This window comes from Pongo pygmaeus, chromosome 23, assembly GCF_028885625.2.
Source record: "Pongo pygmaeus isolate AG05252 chromosome 23, NHGRI_mPonPyg2-v2.0_pri, whole genome shotgun sequence".
In the NCBI taxonomy this organism is placed as follows: domain Eukaryota; kingdom Metazoa; phylum Chordata; class Mammalia; order Primates; family Hominidae; genus Pongo; species Pongo pygmaeus.
The window spans coordinates 30,703,129-30,728,254 of record NC_085931.1 but is presented as its reverse complement, the minus strand read 5'-3'; the positions used below and the strand labels follow the sequence as shown (position 1 = coordinate 30,728,254).

The 25,126-nt window shown below is 45.3% G+C and overlaps 4 gene segments (V, D, J or C); all 4 read left to right on the top strand.

The window, feature by feature from the left end:
- Window positions 1-315: 315 nt before the first annotated feature.
- Window positions 316-1,135, top strand: LOC129023709 (immunoglobulin lambda variable 6-57-like). The segment is given in 3 exon segments: window positions 316-412; window positions 537-871; window positions 1,118-1,135. Coding segments are annotated over 3 exon segments (399 nt in total).
- Window positions 1,136-5,863: 4,728 nt separating this feature from the next.
- On the top strand, window positions 5,864-6,453 carry LOC129023708 (immunoglobulin lambda variable 1-44-like). The segment is given in 2 exon segments: window positions 5,864-5,909; window positions 6,038-6,453. Coding segments are annotated over 2 exon segments (462 nt in total).
- A 4,265-nt stretch (window positions 6,454-10,718) lies between these two features.
- On the top strand, window positions 10,719-11,263 carry LOC129023707 (immunoglobulin lambda variable 4-69-like). The segment is given in 2 exon segments: window positions 10,719-10,767; window positions 10,887-11,263. Coding segments are annotated over 2 exon segments (426 nt in total).
- Window positions 11,264-16,067: 4,804 nt separating this feature from the next.
- Window positions 16,068-23,769, top strand: LOC129022825 (immunoglobulin lambda variable 10-54-like). The segment is given in 3 exon segments: window positions 16,068-16,211; window positions 22,728-23,252; window positions 23,367-23,769. Coding segments are annotated over 2 exon segments (371 nt in total).
- The last annotated feature ends 1,357 nt before the right edge of the window (window positions 23,770-25,126 follow it).

Genomic DNA, 25,126 nt, shown 5'->3' with positions numbered 1-25,126 from the left:
AGGCGTGCAGGATGGAAGGACAGGGGCCCTGGGCACCAGCACCTGCCCAGGGTCAACGTGACTTATGCATCCACCAGAGGGCGCTGTGGTTTAAGCCCTGCTCAGGCTCCCCAGCTCCTCAGCTGTTTTCCCCCCACCTGCAGGTGTTCCTGTGCCCTCAGTGGGGTGTGGCCCCTTCTCCTTGAACAGCCTGTCCATTTCTCAGCCAGAGCCAGTCTGAAGTCAAAGGAGGGGCTTGTGCAGGCTCCAGAAAAGGAGACATTTGCATGGAGACCTCCCACCTTGAGCACAACAGTGAAAGATAAGAAGGGCTGGTGGCTCATTCCTGGCTGTGGCTCAGGAAGCAGAGCCTGGGGCGTCTCCACCATGGCCTGGGCTCCACTCCTCCTCACCCTCCTCGCTCACTGCACAGGTGGCTGCCTGCAGGGAATTCAGGGAGGGCTCCCGGATGTCACCTGGGATGATGACCTCTGCCTTCTCCCTGGGAACCAGCCATGATCTGTCCTCACTGATCTCTGTGTTGCTCCTCCTTGCAGGGTCTTGGGCTGAGGTTGTGTTCACTCAGCCCCATTCTGTGTCGGGGTCTCCGGGGCAGACGGTCACCATCTCCTGCACCCGCAGCAGTGGCAGCATTGACAGCAGATATGTGTACTGGTACCAGCAGCGCCCGGGCAGTGCCCCCACCACTGTGATCTATGACGATAACCAAAGACCCTCTGGGGTCCCTGATCGGTTCTCTGGCTCCATCGACAGCTCCTCCAACTCTGCCTCTCTCACCATCTCTGGGCTGAAGTCTGAGGACGAGGCTGATTACTACTGTCAGTCTGCTAATGACAGCCACAATCCCACAGTACTCCAGACCCATGGGGAAGTGAGACAAGAACTCCCCAGAGCATCCCCACCCTGGGTCAGCCTCAGCCTCTTCCCATTGGGGTGTGTAGCTCTTCTCTCCTGCCTGAGTGTTAGAGTTGCACTTGTCTTCTCACAATTTTCTCTATTTCCTTTTCAAAATATCAATCTCTCCTTCCAAATCTTGACAGAAGATGATCAATTCATGGGGTAGATGTTTAAATCAGGGCTTGTGAGCCACAACACTATTGCTATTCTGTGTTGGCAGCTGTCCTGGACAGTGTAAGATGTTTAGCAGCATCTCTCACCTCTACCCATTAGATTCTGTTAATATTCTATTCTCTCCTGGGACAACCAGGCTGTCTCCAGACACTACCAAATGTCCCCTTGCTGAAGGCCAAAGTCAGCCCTTGTTGTTACCACTCTGATAAACAGCATGTCCTCAGCCATCAGAACACCCTTGGCTTTGCATCCCATTTATGACATTTAACTGAACATGAGGCTAGCTTTAAGAAAAAAATAAAACTCTATGTTTCTTGTTCCCATCTGATCAACAAAACAACATAGAACTAAGTTGTTTTTAATGCTCAAATGGTATTTTAAGCCACATGAGATCAGAAATGATGTTACCTAATCCTGTAGAAGCCCCAACCAGAGTCTATAATATAAATGTTTTGTGAAGACTAAGTGTGCACATAATGCTTTAATATCTTTGCATGCTTTGTATGTTGCACAATAAAATATAGTAGATCTATATTCTATTTAAGGTAATATTCTTCAAGCATAAAAAGTATGAAGCGTTGCTACATGCTCCACATGGATGGACCTTGAAAAATTATGCTCCGTAAATGGAGCAAATAAAAATGCACAATCATTGTTGTATTTGTAAGAAATGTCCACAATCAGCAAATTCACAGAGGCCAAAAGGATATCTTCAACGACCGTCATAACTGAAGTGAGAGGGATGACTTTGAAAATAAGAAACAAGGAAACAATTTAAAAAATAAACTGCAGTCATCTTCCTGAACAAAGGTGATGGTCTATCTATCCTTAATGGTATAAAAAAGTCTACTAGATGAAGCTGAGGCCCATAAAAAAATACTTTTCATTTTCTTTTGTAAAATTTAATATGAATAAGAACACTGTGCTTGCCCACTGATCTGCTCATCAGGTCACTTCCTGTGGTTTCTAGAACAGTCCTTCTGGCTTCTCCATCTCCTCCCTGAGCGCCGTCATCTAGGGAGTGAACAGCACAATAAAGGCCACACCTGTGAGACCCTCAGTGAGTCAGCAGGGCTGTGTCCTGGTGATGTCAAGGGACATGGGGCCAGCAGGGGACCTGTGAGGCTGTCTCAGGGGGTGAGCGTGTCTGTCCCTGCCAGCTGGGAAGCCCCTCAGGAGGTTGAGGGGAGCTGAGCACACAGTGAGCTCACTGAGCTGAGACTGGAAGTGACTGCAGCTGTCAGGACCTTCAGGGACACTCAGGCAGTCTAGGATCAGGCTCTCTCAGCCTGTGTGGCCTGGTTCAGGTCAACTCCTCATCCTGAGATGGGAAGTGACTGCAGCTGTCCGGACCTCTCAGGACCAATGGGCCATCAAGGTCCAGGCTCTCTCACTCCTTGGGGCCTGGATCAGTTGAAATTATTTTCCTTCTCTTCCTGCTCAAGGAAACAGAGGCATTACCTTGGACTGAGGGGTGCTGGCATTGGTCGGAGTCTAGAATGTAAACCAAAAAGGAATGGACTCAGATCTTAATCAATTTAGAAGGAAAAAGAAACACAAGTCATAGTAGAATCTGTATCCTGTGCTTTTTCCAAAGAGGGTTTTGAGGACTTCAACATTTAAACGGGAAAGGGTAAGTAAGAAAGGAAGGAGGAAAGGAAAAAGCAGGAGAAAAATCAGAGTGGGAGGTAGGCAATGAGGCAAATGGTAACATTCTTGTGACCACTCAGTAGGGACAGGCTCAGTGGAAGCAATTATAGATGAGTCTGGATGAGTTCAGTGAATCTACAGTTTACATATGAAAATAAATGAGTGGGGGAAAGTCAACTATGCATGCCTCTTCTGAATGGTGAATCTACGTTTTACATAAGATGAAGTCAATATGTGAAGTAGCAGCTACCTCTGTGAACACAAGGAAGGCAGTTTTTGCACAACTTGGTTCCCAGGTGTAACTTTCCCTTTGGCATAGTGAATTTGGGGTCCTGATATATATTTTTTCCTTTGACAAGGGATGCATTTTTGTATTCCTTTGAATGCAAAAAATTCTCCACCACTGGGACTTGTAGAGACTAAGAATTAGTAGTAGTACTTCTGGGCATGGTGGCTCACACCTGAAATCCCAGCACTTTGGGAGGCAAAAGCAGGTGGATCACCTGAGGTCGGGAGCTCGAGACCAACCTGGCCAACATGGAGAAACCCCGTCTCTACCAAAGAAAAAAATACAAAAAATTAGCCAGGCATGGTGGCACATGCCTGTAATCCCAGCTATTCAGAAGGCTGAGGCAGGAGAGTCACTTGAATCTGGGAGGTGGAGGTTGTGGTGAGCCGAGATCGTGCCATTGCACTCCAGCCTGGGCAATGAGAGATAAACTCTGTCTGGAAAAAAAAAAATTAGTGGTAGTTCAAGTCCATGCTGGAGTCTTGTGATACAGATATTTTGATGACTGCACCATGACCTGGCCACTCTCCTCTTAGTTCTCCTCACTCTGCAGCGGTGAGGGCTGACAAACTGCATTTGTCAATAATATTTTTAAAAAGAATATCTGGTTGTTCATTCTACTTTTTAAGAGAGCTTGCATTGGGCCTAAGTGTGGCAGATCTCAGTGGGGACAGTGTCAGGGGAAGCCACTCTGGGTGAGTCTGGATGACTTAAAGTAAGGATGTGAGTGGATCATTAAGAGGTCGCATGTGCTTGACTGCAGAGGCCATGGGAATCACTGAAGTGTCCTCCTCTGGTGTCTTTGTGAAGACTCCACAGGGACCCCACCCACCTCTGCTCCACTCCCTCCCTCCCTCATCTCTTTTTCCTCTCTGTCTCCCCACCCTCCAGGGTCTGTGTCCAAGGCAGGGCTGACTCAGCCTTTCTCAGTGACCAAGCCTCTGGAACATTAGGTCGCAATCACCTGCACTGGAAGCAGCAGCATTGTCGTCACCCAGGGCACAGCTTGGCTGCAGCAGCACCTGGGATATGCCCCCAAACTCCTGATCTTAGGAATAACAACTTCTCCTCAGGGATCTTGGACATTCCCTGGCTCCAGGTCAGGCAGTTTGGCCTCCTTTGGGCTCCAGCCTGGGGATGAGGCTGGTTATCACTATTTAGTACAGGACAGCAGCCTTCAACAATGGTTGCATTGTGTTGGAGGCCCACAAAGAAATAAGATAAAAAGCTGGGGGCTTCCTCTGACTTTTTCACGCTCCTGAAGAAGGGGCCAATGTAATGTGAGGAGAGGTGGCCTGTGGGTTTCTGGTGGATGGTGGCCTGTGGGTTTCTGGTGGATGGTGGCCTGTGGGTTTCTGGTGGGTGGTGTTTGGTGTTTGAAGGGGCTGTTATCTAAAGGGGCTCTTTTTAAGTTGGGAGTACTAACAAAACTCAATAAATGCAATTAAGAATGCTTAGAATTATTCATTAGACACATATTTATATGCAACAGGATTCTAAATATTTTTGGGGTGTGATACTAGGCGTTCCATACATTGTTAATAATGAGATAAAGGACAGAGAGTCTAGATGCATCTACTTAGCCTCTGATTGAGTTTCAGAAGAAACTGAGAATGCTGCTGGAACAGCTGAAGGAATCGTCGCTTACCTGCTTTTTTTCCCTATCTTTCAATTCCATGTAGTGACGAGGGATCAATTATGTAGATTGTCTATCATTAACTGTGTCGATTGGCTCCTTCCTGTCATCTCTGGCACAGGAACAGTGATCCCCTAACACAACTTTCCTCTTTAGTTTTCAGGAACTGAGTCTCTTAACTTGTGCCTAGATCTAGAGCCCCATCTCCTCCTGTTTCCAGCAGTCCTTAAACTCAGCTGTTTGAGGAGAATTAAGGGTGGCCATGAGGGTACAATGGAGTTAACTCCCATGGAGAGCTTGTGCTTGGGGAGGACCTGGACCACTGAAGCCTGACCACAAGAAGTGATATCTGCTACGATGTCTTTAGGGTTAATGAAAATGAGCTATAAGGGATGATGGTAGAATGTTCCAGGCATTGTTAACAGCATTTGTCAATAATATTTTTGAAAAGAATATCTGGTTGTTCATTCTATTTACTAAGAGAGCTTGCATTGGGCCTAAGTGTGGCAGATCTCAGTGGGGACAGGGTCAGGGGAAGCCACTCTAGGTGAGTCTGGATGACCTAAAGGAAGGATGTGAATGGATCATTAAGAGGTCGCATTCCAGAAAGCATGCACTTAACTGCAGAGGTCATGGCAGTCACTGAAGTGTCCTCCTCTGGCATCTGTGAGCTCTGTAGGTACAGAGTGGAGAGTGGATTAAAGGGTAAACTGAGGCAACATCTGAGACTGGGAGACCCATCTTGCAGCGAGAAATGTGCTGTGGTGAGCACCCGCAGCACAAAGAGCCTGGGGTGGGGGTGGAGGGGCATGAGCGCTGCCTCTGTGTGGGGTTGGTGTGTGCAAGGCAGTGCTGAGGACCTTCAAGCCAGTCAGGAAAGAACCTGGGCTCTGAGACAGTGGAGGGAAGTGTGGCCTGTCCCTGAGGGTCTGTGGGGGTTTCAACTGGGAAATCACGCCCTGGACCCCTGCCCTGGGCCCTCTGCTCTGTGCTTTCTGGGGCCCAGCAGCTGGGACCTCCCAGGAGCAGAAGAGGCTCCCCTAGCCCCACCCCACACTCAATCTTCCCCAAGTTCAGGCCGCCCAGGGATAGCAGGGGGAGGGGTGTGATTTGCATGAAGGGTGCTCTGTGCCCTCTTAGGAGGAGAGGATAAGAGAGACTCTGTGCAGTTCTGCTCAGCTGTGGGCTTAGGAAGCAGAGCCTGAGGCACCTCTGCCATGGCCTGGACCCCTCTCCTCCTCCAGCTTCTCACCCTCTGCTCAGGTGACTGCCTGTGGAATGCCAAAGTGATTATTGGGGATATATGGGGTGACTTTTCTCTTATATTTTAACATTGTGGCGTGGGTAGTGAACCCAGACTCACCTCTCTGTGCCTGCCTCCTCTGTTCCAGGGTCCTGGGCACAGTCTGCGCTGACCCAGGAAGCCTCGGTGTCAGGGACCGTGGGACAGAAGGTCACCCTCTCCTGTACTGGAAACAGCAACAATGTTGGAAGTTATGCTGTGGGCTGGTACCAACAGATTTCTCACTGTGCTCCCAAAACTGTGATGCTTGGAAATTCTCGGCCCTCGGGGATCCCTGACCGCTTCTCTGGCTCAAAGTCTGGGACCACAGCCTCCCTGACTATCTCGGGCCTCCAGCCTGAGGACGAGGCTAATTATTACTGTTCAATATGGGACTACAGCCTCAGTGCTCACACAGTGCTGCAGGCACGTTGGGGAACCGAGACAAAAACCTACCCTTGGCCTGTCCAGAGGCTGATCACTCCATACTTGCCTATGACAAACAAAGAGGGTGCCTGTGGCTGATCCTACAGTTTAAGCAAGGGAGGAAGTGAGACTCAGCCACAGGCCCCTGCAAAGGGTCAGCGGGCCTTGTTCCCACATTGTCTCTATTTGAAAAAGTGAGATAAATGTCACTTTGTATAAAATGTAAAATTAAATTGTCTTATTACGTTTACAGAATTATGGATCTATCACCATAATCTAATTTTAAAACATTTTCATCACCCCAAACACACAAAAAAACCCACAATTAGCAGCCGCTCTTCACCCTTTCTCCCCAGCCACTGGTCACCACTAAAGACTTTCTGTAAAGAACATGCATTTAAAGACCTAAGAAACTCAGTGATGCCAAACAGGTAGGTTTTTTTAAATGCCCAAGCATGTAATAATAAATTACTGAAACCAAAGATAAAGACACAATTATGAAAGCAGACAGAAAGCTTTACAATATATACAGAAAATCAACAATTCAAACAATGAGAGATATTTTATGAGTATACATTGAGGCCAAACGACAGTGTTATGTTCTTACAAAGTCAAAAGAAAGAAAGAAAGAACTGTTGAGTCATAATGCTATATCCAGGTAAAGATTTTTTTTTTTAAAAAAGGTAAAAAATAAGACTTCGTCAGGTGAAGAAAACCTGAAAGAATTCATCTAAAAAAAAATCAAAACAAATCAACTCTAAAAGAAAATTTTCAGGTGGAAGATAAATGATAATGGAGAGAAACATTGAACCCGAAGAATGCAGGAAGAATAACCAATAAATATAGTAGTAAAAGACCAAATTTTTAGCTCTACAGTTCTGGAAAATATGCATATCAAAAGCTAAGTTATAGCATTTTTGGTATAATTTCTACTTATGAAAAATATTATATATATATACATACATATATATATATGACAACTTCAACCAAAAGAAGGAACTGTAAGGGTTCTACATGACTGGGAAAATATTAGGCCTATTATTAAATCTAAATAGATCATGAATAGTTATGTGTACATGTTGTAATCTTTACAGCAATCAATGTAAAACTGTGCAGAGATACCAATATAAAATCAATATAAAAATCAAAAGAGCCCACTAAATAATACTCAAATAATCCAAAAGTAGCAGAAACAGGGTGGAGAGGAACAAAAATTATAAAGAGAAAAAGGAAACTTATAATAAAATTGTAAGCTTAAATCCAACCATATGAATAATTTCATTAAATGTAAATGAACTAAGCACATATATTAAACACAGAGTTTGTCACATTGAGAAAAATAAAAAACAAGAGACAAGCATGCGATTCTACAATAAACTCTAAATAGAAGTATATACACAAAAGTAAAATGATAACACAAACACCTAGTTAAAATGGCATAAAGCATTACTTCAATGTTAATTGCATCATTCTGATTTTGTATATTGCACATTGTGTTGTAAGATGCCACTTTTGAGGAAAACTGGTTGAAGTGTAACTAAACCTTTATTACATATTTTTTCACCTTAATGTGTATCTATAATTATGTTTAAAGAAAACATTAAATGAAAGTAAAAGGATGGAAAAGTTTTATCATGTAATCCTGAATTAATAACATAAACATACAATGTGGATATTTCTTTCCATTTCTTTTTTGTTGTTGTCGTTTTTTGAGACAGTCTCATTCTGTCGCCCAGACTGGAGTGCAGTGGCACAATCTCGGCTCACTGCAACCTCTGCCTCCCAGATTCAAGCAATTCTTCTGCCTCAGCCTCCTGAGTAGCTGGGATTACAGGCGCCCGCCACCACACCCGGCTAATTTTTGTATTTTTAGTAGAGATGGGGTTTTGCCATGTGGGCGAGGCTGGTCTTGAAGTTCTGACCTCAGGTGATGTGTTCACCTCGGCCTCCCAAAGTGCTGGAATTACAGGCATAAGCCACAACACCTGGCCTTTTTTTATTTTGTTTTGTTTTTGAGACAGTGTCTCACTCTGTTGCCCAGGCTGGAGTGCAGTGGTGCAATCATGGCTCACTGCAGCCTCAAACTCCCAGGCTCAAGCAATCCTCCCACCTCAGCTTCACAAGTAGCTAAGCCTACAGGCATGCACCACCATGCCTGGCTAATTTTGTTTATTTTTTGTAGAGACAAGGTCTCACTATGTTGCGCAGGCTGGTCTGGAACTACTGGGCTCAACTGATCCTCCTGCTTTGGCCTCCCAAATTGCTGGAATTACAGGCATAAGCCACCACACCTGGCCCAGTATGGATAATTCATGGGTAAAAAATGTAATACTTGAAAAACAAATTAGATGTTTTCTTATTATTTCCACACAGCAGAGTACTAACTGTAGGACATTGGAATGTACTTTTGAATAAGAAATGAAGGTTTAAAAAAGATAAAATAAAACAAAATAAGTGCCTAAAACTGATGGGTGAGGGGTTTGCCCAATGCATGAGCAGTAGAAAGAATTTAATTTTTTGCATCCAGGATACTAAAAAGTGGAAAGATAGATTTCTTTTTTTTCCTATTTTTCTTCTTTTGGGTTGCTCTATTTGATCTAATTAAAAAGCCTATTACTCCTATGCTATGCTGATGGAAGACAAGTCTTCTCTAACTTAGTCCCAGTGAGATTGTCTCCTCTGGGCCAATGATGCTCATCTAGAACTTGGAATTTCAATAAATCCGTTCTGAGGTGATGAGCAGCAGCACCAGAAAAGTTGATCCAGGCCATCTAGGACCTTCCAGGGAAGGGCTCAGGCCTGTCAGAGAGGCCTGATAGAAACTGGGGCCTGCAGTCAGTCTGGGACATTGAAGCTCTCCTGACACGGTCCCACCAGCTGGGAAAACACTCGGGGTCTCCCTCGGGTTTGATCAGATGGCAAGTTCCCCATTCCCTGATTGGCCCAAAGCTTTGACCTGCTAGGACCCGGGGCCTATCAAAGGCCAGGTGTCCTCTCCCCATTGGAAACCTCCCCAGGCTCAACTCTTCTCTTCTCATTCTCCTGCTGGCCTGGGAGCACCCAGGCCAAGGGGTGAAGCGGGGACAGCCCTACATTAAGTTTTTATTTCAAGGTAGAAAATCTGTCCCCTTGATTGTTTGGGAAACTATAAAAAGACTAGGGCAGCTCAGGGTCTAAAATAGAGCTTCAGGGAGTATAGAGTCACAGTGTAGAAACTTCTATTCCATTTACTCTCTAGCAATTTACCTAATATCAAAACATACAGCTCTGTTATGTTTACAAATATGCATGCACTTCTATTAATATGTGTTCATAAGTACATACGCATGCACCATTACGTTTACACATATATGCATGTACGCACCAACTGATGTAAAAATCACTGTTTTATGTACTCAATTTTCCTTTGAGTTTACCCTCTTTTCTTCACTTTTTAAAATACTTATTTATTTCTAATTTGGGGGGCTACTAACTGAGATTATTTTTCATCTCACTGAAAAACAGTTTTAGAATTTCCTGTAGAGCAGTGCTGCTGGTGGCAAACTCCATCGGGTTTTGTCTGAAAAGTAGCCATTTTCTCCTATTTTTTCTGTTTATTATATAGAAAGATAACTTATATAAAGTAAAATTCACAGGTCTTAATTATACAGTTTGATGGTTTTTACAAATGCAGATGCTCATGTAGCCAACGGTCCAATCCATTCTCACATCTCCATTACTGCAGAATGGAGACATTCTGTTCCAGTCAATGTAAATTACCCCATTACACCTACCAAATAGAATGTGTATGACAGACACCTTTCTCCTGAGGACTTCTTACAAAGTGGGGTGGATCATGTGTCCTGTTCCCACTGAAGAGGGCTAAATGGAAAACTAAAGTCTGAAATAAAATAGGAGGCTGCCCTGATGAGGGGTCCCACTTTGCCCTTGGACAGAGAGCAGGCCGTGGTCAAGGCCCTGGTCCGGGACCCACTGTCAGGACCCACTGGCATCTGGTCACAGACACGATGGACCTGGGTCTAGGCAGAAGGGGGTGCTGTTGGTCTGCTGCTGAGGGCTCTGTGGGTTTCTCAGCTGGGAAACCAAACACTTGAACTTGGTCTCCACGCAGGGTTCACTGGGGCCAGCAGCTGGGCCCTCTCTGAACCCTTGGAGAGCCTCAGGCCAGGCCCAGCCCAGGTAACCCCTCCCAGAAATGTCACCCCACCACTGGGACCGACACTCAGGCACAGGGAGTGATTTGGTTGGGCAGAGGAAGACGAGCACATTTGCATGAAGGGCCCCTCTCTCTCCTCTGGGACTACAGGGTGAGTAAGAAATACCTTCATCTGTCAGCCTCAGCAGAGCTCTGGGGAGTCTGCACCATGGCCCAGACCCCACTCCTCCTCCTCACCCTCCTCCTCCACTGCACAGGTCAGGATGGCCCTCAGCACCCTGACCTCCACTCACTGATACCACCTCCCAAACTTATGCCAGGAATGTCCTTCCCTCTTTTCTTGACTCCAGCTGATAATGGGTGTCTGTGTTTTCAGGGTCTCTCTGCCAGCCTGTGCTGACTCAATCGCCCTCTGCCTCTGCCTCCCTGGGAGCCTCGGTCAAGCTCACCTGCACTCTGAGCAGTGGGCACAGCAGCTACACCATCACATGGCATCAGCAGCAGCCAGAGAAGGCCCCTTGGTACTTGATGAAGCCTAACAGTGATGGCAGCTACAGCAAGGGGGACGGGATCCCTGATCGCTTCTCAGGCTCCAGCTCTGGGGCTGAGAGCTACCTCACCATCTCCAGCCTCCAGTCTGAGGATGAGGCTGATTATTACTGTCACACCTGGGACAGTGGCATTCACACAGTGACACAGGCAGATGAGGAAGTGGGACAGAAACCTCAGCCTGCTCAGGGTCTTGTTATATGACAAGTTTTAAATTTTCAAATATGTTTTATATGTACACACTCCACTTGGAAGCACCGTCTGGTTTAAAATGTTTCTACTCTCAATTTCTCATTCAATTTTTCTGGAGTCTCAGGAAAACTAAAAACAGAAACAAAAATATCATGATGACTATGAAATATTGCCTAATTTTCCAAATGTGCTGAATTCCGTGCCTGTGGAGCTAACCATTTTCTCTTGACAGAAGAAAAATGAGCCTTAGAAATTGTTTCCAAATCCTGAAAGAGTCATCATTCCATGTACTCAGGACAGATTTAGAGAGTGCTGACCCTGCCCTTTGAAAGATGTTATTTGCCTCTCAGTGCCCAAATGAGGAAGGATAATTAGGAATCAGAAGCCTACCTAGGGCTCCCCTCTCTCCTCTCAAAATTGCACTCGGTGTCCCCTAGAATTTATGCCTGGTGCTGGCAAATATTTTTAAATTTATTTTTTAATCTTTTCCTTTTCTGCAATCTAATTTCTTGAGGGGCTGAGAAGAAGAAATAGGCCCAAAGAGAAGCAAGGCAGTCTGGGAGCAGACTCTAGACAGCCCAGGGAGAAGAAAGAGGGAGCAGCTCCTGGTATCCTGGAGGGAGGCACTGCCCTGTCTCCATTGGGCTTTCTGTTCTGATGTTCCCTAGTGGAGGCTCCTCAGGGAGCGCAGCCTCCCAGAACTGCCCTGTAAACCTCACAGTGAGCTAAGCGAGTACATCCAGGAAGGAGGGTCTGTGGAGATGTGAGACTAAGGTGTGTTATGGCCTAAACACTGCCCATCTCCATCCTTCTCAGGGATGACAAAGTGAACAGTGGAGGAGACAGGATACATGGGTGCATCTGGACCTCAAGCAGTAGGCTGTTCTGCAGTCTGTCCCTAAAGCTTGTGCTGGAGACCCCGTACGAGAGCCACTCCCTGACCCTGGGCTGGAGCCCTCTACCCCCGCTCACAAGACCAGCAGCTATGTCCTTATAGGCCCCCAGGGAGCCACACAACAGCATCAACCAGGACCATCCTCTTCATGTGTCAGCTTTTCAGGGAGGGGTCGAAGTCATGGCCCAGGAAGGGGCTTGGACAGCCCACGGGAGGAAGCTGATTGGTACGAAGGATGCCCTCTTCACCCTGAGCTGCTGGAGGGGGTACAAGGGACTTGGAGAGCCCAGGCCCAGTTGATGATCCTCAGGATGTAGAGCTATGTGTGGGTCCACTATGGCCTCTCGCCCGCCTTCTCCTTCCCTGCACAGGTGGCTAGGGCTCAGTGTCAGGGCTGGTGATCAAAAGACCAAGGATTATGCATGTGTCTCTGTCCACTCACCCACCTCTCACCCTGTGTCTGTCTTAATGTCCAGGGTCCTGAGCCCAGCCTGTGCTGACCCAGCCACCTGCAGTGTGTGCATCTGTGGGGCAGATGGGTACCAGCTCCTGCACTGGAAGCAGCAGCAATGTTGGGCATGGGCATGTGCTCTGGTACAAACATGCCTCTGAGTGACCCAGAGCTCCACATATATGAAAGCAGTCATTGACCCTTAGGGGCATAGGCCCAATGCTGAGGCTCCAGGTTGGAGAACATGGCCTCTCTGAGCATCTCTGGACTCCAGGCAGAGGAAAAGACTGATTTTTATTCTCAGCTTGGGACACAGGCACCAAGGCTCAGGCAGTACTTCAGGCCAGTGGGGAAGTGGGAGAAAAAGCTGCTGCCTATCCAGCAATGGGGCTTCTCTGTGCAGCCCCCACTTCTTGGGCAAGTCAGCAGATTAACATTGCTTTTCATTTGTTTAGTAAAAATTTAGATTTTACAACTCATTCCAGTGAACACAGTGTGGAGAATGTGTTCCTGTCCTCTCAATTCTACCGTCACATCAAACCCTTGTGGTAACAAATTGTTGTATTGTCTCATATTAAGAGAAATCCCTCAATACCAAGATCAGGCTGTCCTGGAAACCAAATCCATAATGGGTCAAAACAGGACCAGGATTGTGTCTGACTCAGGATGGTTGACTCCCAAAGGTCTGTTTATCCACCTCATTCACTGAGAACCTGCTATGCACCAGGCTTAGATCCAGGGGTTCAAGGCACATGATGAACAAGAGAGGAAGGGGCCCTGTCCTCATGGAGCTGACACTGAGTGGTGGAGGAGATAAGGCAATCAGTTAAAAATGTCAATGCAACAATATGATGTCATCACGCAGTGAGGAGAGCTCAGTTGGGGGTAGAGGGGTCATCAGAAGGTTGGGCAAAGAAGACACAGGATCTGAATGAAGTTTTTGAAGAAAAGTCCGGATGCCTCAAAGAAGATGAACAAGGAGGCAGGAAGCATGAAGGCCACGGGGCCAGCTGTGGTCATTGGAGAGAAAGGTCAGGCCTAGCCTATGTTTGTGAGAGGAGGGACTGAAGCCTGGGTGAGGAGAGAGGGCTCAGGAATAGCCTTGAAAACTGGAGGGGGTGGATGTGAACCCCCTGCTGAGGGGGCCTCCCTGAGCAATGAGGCTGGGGGACGCCCTGAGTTAATCACCATGAAGGAAACTCAGACAACAGCCTCCCAGCCTCTTTCAAAGTTGTCACAGGACCCTTTTCTCTCCAAATGGCAAGGGGGGAATCCCACTATGAGTTTTATTTGAGATGTCTCTTCTCCATGTCCTGTCCTGTCCCTAGGCTAAATTCCCATGTGCAAACAAGATACTGCTCAGTCTCAGGTATCACATTCACACACAGGTGCTCCAGAATGAGGGAATACACTCTGACCAACCCATGAGGAATTTTTGGCTTTGAGAATACTAGATCAGATCACTCACACCATCTCCCCTGACACCATGATGTTGACCAGTAGGTTGTCTGATCGGTTTGGACAGTGCAATGCAGATGCCTGTAGTTGCAGCTGGGGTCAGTCACATGCTCATCTCATGGCTGGGAGACTTTGGGTCCAGACAACAGGAAAAAAAAGGAGGTTTGCCTACGTGATCCCACAATGTGCATCACTCTGTCATCCACTCCCATCCTTAGTTCATGTTGGGTTTTGTCCTGTAGATGCTGGGACCTGGACGGGATCACAAGCCAGGCAATTTTTGGCTCACAAAGTTCCAGCTCAAGCTCCCTAATGTTGCTGACATTCTTCCCACAGACCAATCTTAGACAGACACACTATTGCCATGCAGGCACTGACCTGAGATACAGGTAGTCTCAGGAGAGGGAGGAAGCAGATACACATCCCCATGATGGCCTCATCGTCCCAGAGGGAGTAAGAAGGGCAAGCAGTTCAGGAAGCCACAGGACTGGCCACTGCCCACCACCTGTGCACCTGTCCCTCCCTCAGGTGAGAAGCAGCTTGAGGGTCCAGCACCTGCACCTTTCCCAATGCCCACACACTTCCAAGTGGGGCCTCCTTCTGCTGGCCTCCCAAAGCTACTGCTTTCTGGGACACCTGTGTCATTGCTGAGAGTCTACTTTTCATGGGGCCCTTGTCCCGGTGGTCTGGGATCAGTGTCAGCCTGTTTAATTCAGCACTGTCTCTGTCCTTTCAGGACACCAATCTAGCTATTAAAGCTCTAATTGAATTCTCCTTTTTTTTGCCCTGAAACTTTAGACTCTCCTTCTCAGTGTCTCTCTAGAATATTTTGTCTCTATCCAATAAGATCAAGTTATGTCTTCAGGCCTACAGCCACTTCTTTCCCCAAATTCTGCACCTTCTTTTCAGTTCTCATTCCCTCTTATGGCTTATTTTCCACTAACTAGCTAATGATGCCAAAACATTTATCTATTTTACCTCCTTCAGAAATAAAAAAGAAAAGCATTTATCAATAGCCCATTGTCACAAAGAAAGGAATAGAGGAGAAATATCTTCTAGAAAAATACAGGTGAACAAGGAAAAAGTTTTAATTCCTCATAGGAACTACTCCATGATCCAAGAAAATAAATTCCAGAGATTCAAGAGTTCACTCCTTAGAAACAACAGTGTAAATACAGTAGGTAGTAATTTTTATTGGTTTTCTCAATGAATAACCTCAAAAGGGTTAGAGTATGATTATAAAAAAGATTATATATTACTTTCAAAAATGTAAGATGAACATGTCAAAAATTTTAATCAACTCATATTTCTGAAAAGACCAGTAAAATGGTAAATAATTATAAAGAACATTTTAAAACACACAGAGCTTCTATTGTACCAGGACAGGACCTGTGAGGATAATTTCCTGTGTTAGAGAAACACTGTCCTAAACAAAAATAATAGAACTCTAAGCTCTGAATTTATCTTCTCCTGTAAGAAAACATCTACAAAGTGACAGGATCCCATTTATATAAAATATCTAGCAAAGATTTTGGACATTCCCATCTCACACCTTCCATCCAGGCTCTCCTCAAGTGAAATCTACTCTCCTTCTGCCCGTGTTCTCACCTTTCTGCATGCCTCCCCCTGCTGACACATGGCTTCTCCTACCTTCCTTTCCAGTAGCCCTAACAGATCAAGCCCTGCCATTAAGTAAGCTCCTGGCCCCAGGGAACCACATCGCATGTTACTGGATTTCTGAGGCGCTTGCCCTGCCAGGGTCTCTCTTTCTGAACCACAATCCCTGTATTCCTGGGAATTCTTTTCTCCTGGATTCTGTTATTCAGCTCTGTGTTTCTCCCTCTATATCTACTTTGTGAATTTCTCTACATCTTCACCTGAATCCCAGGAAGCCTAAGGACATGCTGATACTTCCTCAGTTCTCATGTCACACCCTGTTCCCTCTTCCTCTATGATCTCACCAGGGCATCCTGCATCAGAACCCTGAATGCAGCAGAGGCTTCTCTGGCCTCCTTACCCCCAGTGGTAGAAGGGAGGAAGGGAGGTCCCCTGTGGCCTCCCTTCCTTGTACTCCCATTAGGGTCAGCATGAAGCAGGGATGAGGCTGTCTAGATCATCATGGCATTCCCAACACTAAACTCTGTGCCCAGCAGAAGGTAGGTGCTCAATAACTATTTGACAATTGAAGACCTGCCTCTCACCACACTGGCCACATTGTACTGGGCTCAGAATGAGGCTGAACTGGAAGGGTCAGCTGTGAACCTGCTCTTGTCTCTGCCCTCAGCCTGAGAGCTGAAGGGGAACCTATCAGGGAGAGCACCCATGGGCAGGGAAGGCACATTAGTAGCCTCATCCTGTTTGTGAGGCTCTGCTCAGCCTGGGGAATCCCTGTTTATTTGAGGCAGAGAAGAAAGAAAACAATTAACCAGGCCTGGCCAACAGGCAGTATCTACAAGGTGATGAGTTGAGGACCAGGTGGTCAGAGTTGGTTCTAGCATCTCTCAGGTACCTCTCTCCATGTCGCCCTTTTTTGCGATCCAGGGGTGAGGTTTCACCCCACTGAGTCCCCACCCATCTAGATGGGCTCTGCTGAGAGAAAAAACCATTTTCTAGATGAACCCACTGAGGCTCAAGGGGCACATGTACTTGATGATGCACCTTCTTCCCTTAGAGACTGGTCAGCCTAGAATACCCACTCTCGAGTGGCCTTCTGGTCCCTCATCTGCCCAGCCCCACCCAGAGCTCCATGAACCTGAGCTGTGTGAGAGAAGAGGGAAGAGTAGGAGGAAAGGAGGAGTCCAGGCCATGGCTTGGATGTTGCAGGAACCCCTGGGTCTTCAAACTGAGGCTGGACACCGCAATGTTCTTTTTATCTCCCTCAAATTTTTTGGTAAAATGTCAGTGTTTGGTCCATTATTCAAACCTGATTCTTTTTACCACCATCGTAGGCATACATTTCTGAGTCTTCATCCCAGAGAACAGCTCCTCTCTGAAGGGGAGATGTAGGGTGGCTGTGAGTTCTGAGTTTGCCCCTGGGGAGGAAGCACCTGCTCTACCATGTGCACAGGCCTGTAAGCAAGAGTCCAGCTTTGTTGAAATAGGAACCATTTGAGTTTGCTTGAGGCCTTGCTGACCTCAGAAGTTTCACATTGTCTCCTGGTGACCTCTTCACAATGATGTTAGTGGTGATGGAACAATGCAGGACAGAAGGCCTTCCTTACTTTCTTTCAACAAAAAAATGGTGTATTATCTAGCCTGACAGTACCCTAGCTGGACACAGGGAAAATAATTTACATTTTAAACAAATAATGTTTGTTATTTTTTTAATCTCATGAGTGTAAGATAAAAGTTATCCTATCTCAATATCAAAAAAAAAAAAAAAACAAAAACAAAACAAACAAACAAACACGAAAAACCAGAATCTGAGGAGACTGAAGTGTGCTGATTGAGAGACAGTAACAATAATTTAGTCCAGCTCCCTTGCCTGGCTGTGAAATCCAATGATCCAATGTCCCACTCTATAGACAAACGTACAGGTTTTTCACCCAATGCTGACAGAAGACATGGTATTGAATTCATGAGTCTCTGCTGAGAGCCACAATAGGCTGGTGTGGCACAATGCATTATGGGAGGTATAGAATGAAGGGATAATATGTACTCAGTGGATTTTGCCCTCTTATCAGACTGAGTCACTGCAGAGACTGCTCACATTGTTTCTCCATTGCATTGTGTTTCACATAAATAAACACCAAGAACCATAGGATATTAGTCAATTATATTTTCTCCTTCAGCGTCATACTTGAGATCTCTATCATATTTGAAATTGGACTCAGAGAGCTTCAATTATTTTCTTGCAATATATAGTATCTTTACAAATATTTCCTAGACTATGTTGTTTCTGAAAAATAAATCTTACAATTTATTTTACTTCCAAGATGATATTAAACTTGAATGGTCAGCATGTCAGTCAGTACTGTGTCTGGGGTTGGACAACCGAGAATGCTTGAGGTCCATTCCTGAAGGGTCTGGGTGTGCTCAGAGCTGGCATCATCCACCTATTCTGTCTCTTGCCCTCTGCTAAGGCCTCACAGCTGTAAACTTCCAAACCCCTGGGACAACACAGTTCCACTCCTGCTCATTCCCCTGATCCCCGAAGGCACAGGGCCCTGACCCTGACCCAAACACAGAGTGGGATCAAGAAGCTGAGAGGCTGTCACTCGCATAGATGAACTCTCTTCCTCAAAGAGTATAAAGAGAGGGAGAAAGATTGGGGGAAGCTCTGCTGTAGCTGTAGGCACAGAAGGCAGGACTCAGGCCAATCTCCACCATGGACTGGTCCCCTCTCCTCCTCATACTCCTCACTCACTGTACAGGTAACTAGACACAGGACCAGGGGAGGAGCCCTGGGAAGCCCAAGGGACTCTGCTTTCTCCTCTTGTCTCTAGAACAGTATCACTGTTTCTGTGTCTTTTCCACTTCCAGGGTCCTGGGCCAAGTCTGTGCTGACTCAGCCTCCATCGGTGGCAGGGGCCCCAAGGTAGAGGGTCACTATCTCCTGCACTGGAAGTGCCACCAGCACTGGGGGGTGGTTTTCATGTTAATGAGTACTAGCAGCTCCCAGGAATGGCTCCAAAGCGCCTCATCTATGAAAACAGCCATTGGCCTTCAGGGTCCTATCCTGGTTCACAGGCTTCACTGAGCATTTCTGGGCTCCAGTCTGGGGATAAGGCTGACTATTTTTCTTTATCTTGGCACACAAGCATTAATGCTCACACAGAACTGTAGGCTACTGGGGAAGGAAGACAAAGACATGCTGTCTTTCCAGTGACAGAGTTTCCCTGGGCAGCCCCCAACCCATTCACCAAATAAGCTGCTTAACTGTGATTTTGTTTGGTGGACAAAATGTGGAGTATGAGATGCACTGAAGCAAACATGGTCTAAATAATGTCTCCCAGTCCTCTCTCAATTCTACCGCTATATCCAACCCTTGGCAATAATAAATTTTCATACTGCCATATATTGAAATAAATATCTATATTAGTCCATTCTCACATTGCTATAAATAATTACCTGAGACTGGGTAATTTATGAAGAAAGGCTCATAGTCTTTAATTGACTCACAGTTCTGCAGGCTGTACAGGAAGCATGACTTGGAGGCCTCAGGAAACTTATCATCATGGAGGAAGGACGAGGGGAGCAAGTACATCTTGATATGGCAGAGCAGGAGAGAGAGAGAAGGGGAAATAATGCACTTTTAAACAACCAGAATTCACGAGAACTCACTCATGATTGTGAATCTTGAGAACAGCAAGAGAGAAATCTGCCCCCGTGATCCAGTCACCTCCCACCAGGCCCCTCCTCCAACACTTACTATCATAATTCAGCATGAGATTTGGGTGGGGACACAGAGCCAAACCATATCAATTCCTCAATACCAGGGTCAGGCTTCCCTGGGAACCAAGTCCATCATGGATCAGGACAGGACCAGGAACACAGCACCCACTGTGTCTGACCAAAGAGCCTCAACTGCCAGATGTCTGTCCATCCACACCATTCAGTTAGCACCTACTATGTGCCAGGCTTAGGTCTAGGGGCTCAAGAAACAGGGTGGACAAGACAGGAAGTGTCCCTGTCCTCATGGACCAGACACCATCTGGTGGAAGAGATGAGACAATTGAGTAATAATATCAATACAATAAGATGTCATCACTTAGTGAGGAGAGGAGAGGAGAGCTCAGTAATGGTGGTAGAGGAGCCATCAGAGGGTTGGACAAGGAAGACAGAGGATCTGAGCTAAGTTTGTGAAGAAAAGTCGAGATGCCTCAGAAAAGATGGACAAGGAGGTGGGAAGCATGATGGCTGTGGGTCCAGCTAGAGTCACTGGGGGAGACTGTTTAGACCCAGCACATGTTTGTGGCGAGGAGGGACTGAAGCCTGGGTGAGGGGAGAGGGCTCAAGGCTGACCTTAGGACATGGACAGGATGGTATTGAGTCACCCTGCTGAAGGAGCCTTCACGGGCAAGGGGGCTGGGGGAGGCCCTGAGCTCATTACTCCAATGGAAATATCAAACTGCCTGCTAGCCTTTGTCAAAGGTATCAAAGGGACTTTTTCATTCAAGATGGCAAGAGAGGAATCTCCCTCTTAGACTTCTTTGAGATATTCTTTCTTCACGACTGTTTCTTGCCCCTGGATGAATGCTCATGTGGGAACAAATTACCTCCTCAGTCCCAGGATTTCAATTTGCACACAATCCCCCCAGAATGATTGAGACCTGCCATCCCTGACCCACTAATCAGGAATTCTGACCTTGAGGACAACTTGACCAGATCAGTCACACCATGTCCCCTGATACCATCATGGTGATTGGGGTGAACTGTCAGACTGGTTTGGGTAATACATGTTCTGTCCCTGGGGTTGCAGAACCTGTTCAGAAAGATAATGGTGTGGACAGAGGGAGGCTAATTCCAGCCACATCAGAAAGCAAGAAAGACATGGAGACCACCCTTGAGCTGGCACAGCATCCTTGGGTCTCACATGTGTCTCCAGCGACTGGAAAAGGAACTCAGATTTAACGAATTCTATTTTCTCATCTGTCACTCTCCCTTTTATTACTGACTCCTGATGCCCCAACAAAAGCAGCACTATGGGATTATGGTCGTGGAATAGAGGCCTTGCTGCTGAACTTTTCTTTTTTATTCTAAAAAGTACAACACAGATAATGCATATTAACTAAAAATTATAAAAATGTATTTAAATGATGTGACAATGAATGTATAGGGGGTTAATAGGAGAAAATAATAAACAGTGTTAAAAATACAAAATACCAATACACTATAAGAGTTATACTATGTCATGGATGGTATAAATCAATATTGTAAAGATGGCAGCGTCCTAGGATGAATCCATCAAATTAATATAAGTGTAATTAAAATTTCAGTAATATTTTAGGAAACTGCTTATTTTCAAACTCAAATTGAAAATTGAGATAAAAATTACCTAAGATTATTTACCAAAAATTTGTAATGGAAGTCATACCAGATATTGAGTTATTTTACCAAGCAATATTAGCTAAAATCATGCATGATTGAGATCTTGACGTTTACATAATTATCTTAAAAATTAGAGTAGATAGGACTGATGATTTTTTATGTGACCTTGCAAATATGGCTAACTCTGTTCATAAAATTAAGTAGAGTACCTAATTCATACTTTTATTAAAAAATCCAAACATTTAAAATATAATTTAGAAAAGAAAAAGTTTAAAAACTTTAGTTTGGAAAAATAAAAATATTATTTTTATTTCATATGAGAAAGTACTTCTTAAATAAACCCCAAAGTCAATTCATAAAAGAAAATTTGAAGTATTTGGTTGCAATTATTTGAAGCTTTTTTTTTTCCCAAAGAGGATCCCAGTTGGTAAAAAGAGAGAATGATATGCAAGAGTGGAAAGACATTGGCAAGGACAAAGTATTGCTGTTTGTATCCGGAAGACAACTTTGAAATGAGCGGAGACAGAAAAAAAGGAAACCCAGTAAAAATGTTCAAAGAACACAAACAAGCCATTCACGGGTCTCAAAATGAGAGCAGATAAATGTGACATCAAAATATGTTAAATTCCACCAGAGACAAAGAGAAGGGAATAAGATCTTCAAGTAGAAATTGTGGGATGAGCCAAGCATGTCTGTGCGTGGGGAGCTTTCCAGGCCTTGCAAAAAGCAAAGAGTGTAAGAAAGGAGCAAGAAGGGAGTGAGAAGCCCTTTTGTAGAGAAACCAAGAAAAGAAAGTTTAGAGTGTTAGAGCCTGGGCCAGAAAGATAAAAGAGAGAGAAGAGGTAGATAATGTGGGATTTGAGTGACCTTTGATTCCTGTGGGCATACTTCTGAGTGAGGCATGAAGCCACTGAGGGTGGAAAGCTGTTAAATGATATTGCAAATTTAAAATAAAAAAAAAGATGCCAGTGAGGATGTGGGGAATCCCAAACTCTCGCTCACAGCAGGTTGTATAAACAAATTCAGCTATTTTGAGCAAAGACTCTCAGCACGAAGATACCTTAAGAGGGTGAGCATCTGTCTTGCACCAAGTCCACTCTGTACAGAGACACAAGGAAATGTTTATGAGAAGGTCCTTACTAGGGGAAAAGTATAAAAAACAAGCTAGTTGTCAAACACAAGGGGAATTTATAACCTGCAGTTAGTTGATGGAATGCTAACTAGTTGGACGTAATAAAATAAAAGTATTATTATGAGTTCCAAAGGCAATAAATAAATAAATAAAATTAAAAAGCCAAGAGCTAAAGAAATAAATTATTTTAAAATATGAACATGCACTATAATTTTTTTTAAGTTTATACCATGAGCTATTTGAAAGTTAGATTGGAAGCACATTATATACACTTATGTAAGAGCCTCTGAAAAAGATGGAAACACATACGAAGGTTAAAAGATAATTTAAAACAATAGAGAGTTATTTCAGTAGCTGAAGATATGAGTGCCAATAAAATGAATGTGATTCAACTCTGTGAGCATTGCTTTCATAAAAAAATTGAAACAGAAAATGAATATTAATAGATGATGTAAGTGAAATCACAATGCATGTGGTGTTGATGCAGCTGAAAGACAAATGTCTTGTTAGTAAGAAGTGCATCGCTAAGCCTGATGCCTGCTTTGTTTAGAATTCCCAGCTACCCTGGGTTCCACTCCAACCTCATGAACAGCTTCAGAAAAGAGGATCAGGACAACCAGTGCTCCTCTCACTGAAATGCCCAGATGTGGCAGAGAGGCAGGAAGGATTTTGGGTCTGAGGACAGTGAGGATCATCAATGAGATGATCCTGCCCAAATGAAAGCCACTCAGGTGCTCCAAGGGAGTTCAGCCATCAGCTCACTGGACTAGGTTTGGGCTGCAACACTGACCTGCCAGGACCCAGAGTCATCATGAGCCAGGCCACCTCCACCCACTGGGTCAGCTCATCTCCTCTTTATCTTTTCTCCTTCTCACCTGTGAGTACCCAGAGCAGGGTGGACAAGTAAGAGATACACAGCAAGGTCTTATGTGAATACAGTGATTCTACCTTACGACGTTTTTGGGAGATACGAAGGTACTTAGAGGAGCTCAGTTTCCAAAGCAGCGCTCCAGGAAGCTGGAAATCTGCACCATGCTCTGGGCTCCTCTCCTCTGCCTCCGCCCTCACTATTCAGGTGAGAAAGAACCTTATGTCGGGGGATCCACACCCAGCTCTGCTCCATACCCCCTCACTCTCTGGCTCATTGGGCTGTAAACCTGATCTCCTGGCCCTCTCTGTCCCCCTGCAGTGTCCGTGGCCCAGGCAGGGCAGACTCAGCAGCTGTCTGTATCCAAGGGCTTGGGACAGACAACCACACTCACCTGCACTGGGGACAGCAACAATGTTGGCAAAGATGGAGCTGTCTGGCTGCAGCAGCACCAGGGCCATGCTCCCAAACACCTGATCAACAGGAAAAACAGCCAACTCTCAGGGATCTCAGAGAGATTCCCTGGCTCCCGGTTAGGAACATGGCATCTCTGACCATCTCTGGCCTCCAGACCAAGGACAAGCCTGCCTATTACTGCTCAGCCTGGGACAGCAGCCTCAGTGCTCACACAGTGCCTCGGGGGAAGTGAGACGAAAACTCACGAGCTCCCCTAGCTTCACTCGGCATGTGGGGGCCTCACAGAGCACTGTTTAAACTAAACAAAAATGACAAGGGCTGGTTTCCACGTGACAAAGTGTACGCTATTCAAAACTATTAAAAATAATATCATGAGTTAAACTAACTAAATCTGCAGTATTAATGAATATTTATAGGAAACATTGTTGTGAATATATTTGTGGCTAGATACTTACATGAACATACACATGCATTAATCATTACTAAAAATGAATGCAAGGGTAAACTAAGGAAATATTTATTTTCCCAGATTTTCCTTCTCTATTTTATTTGGAGACGCTGGACTCAATGCTCAGGTTCCAGTGCCCTGCCTTTGAGTGTGTGTTCAGCAGGATCACCACAACCTTATCCCACCTCCTTGTGACCTGGGCCCATGCCTGTCCTCTCATTAGAATCCCCTTTCCCTTTGTCACAGAGATCCCTTTATTCCTTCTACAGACCCAGACTTGTTCCTCACACTTAGTTGAGGCTTCCTGGGCCCCACGTCCCTGTTTGCCCCTAACACCCACACAAGACAATGATCCCATGTGTGTGCTCTTGTTGTGCCCTTTCCTTATCTTCTGACATACCTCGGGCTGTATCTGGAAAGAACAAATGAAGTGGGAGCATTCGGTTGTAGTTGAAAATGACTTTTGATATTTTGGGGAAAATATCTAGTTTAAAGATAGTTTTCCGAGGAGATAAAAATGCATGTGTGACAGCACCGCATTTCTAATGGCAGACCAAAGCCCCCCACATCTTTGCCCCCCACATGGTTCCAGGGACATTCACTTGTTAATATACAACCCAGGAGAGAGCACTGTGTCCTATGCAACTGCAATGCAGAGGCAGGTTTCTGCCCGCTCCTCCAATGAAGTGAGTAGCGACCCCAACCCCACCTTCACCCATCATTTAGATGATCCCCATACAACCACAACATAGAAACACATTGATCAAAGAACCTAACTTTTTCTCTTTGCGGAGACCCCTATTTGTTTATTTGGCATGTGACATTTTAGACTTTTACCAACAATTAAAGTATACTTTATTAGAAAACTTACACTTCTTAAGAAACTCTGATTCTTACTGTGAAGTTAATACCTAATGCATCCTATAAGCATAATAAATGGAAAATTGTTCTGTAAGGAGAAGATTAATCAATGAAATAAAATTACAAGTATTTGAGAGCAATCTAATAGGTAAAAGATTAGAGGACATAATTGTGAATGCCAGGTGCAATATAAAGGAAATGTGGGCCGGGCATGGTGGCTCAACTCTGTAATCCCGGCACTTTGGGAGGCCAAGGTGGGCGGATCACCTGAGGTCAGGAGCTCGACACCAGCCTGGCCAACATGGTGAAATCCCATCTCTCCTAAATATACAAAAATTAGCCGGGTGTGGTGGTG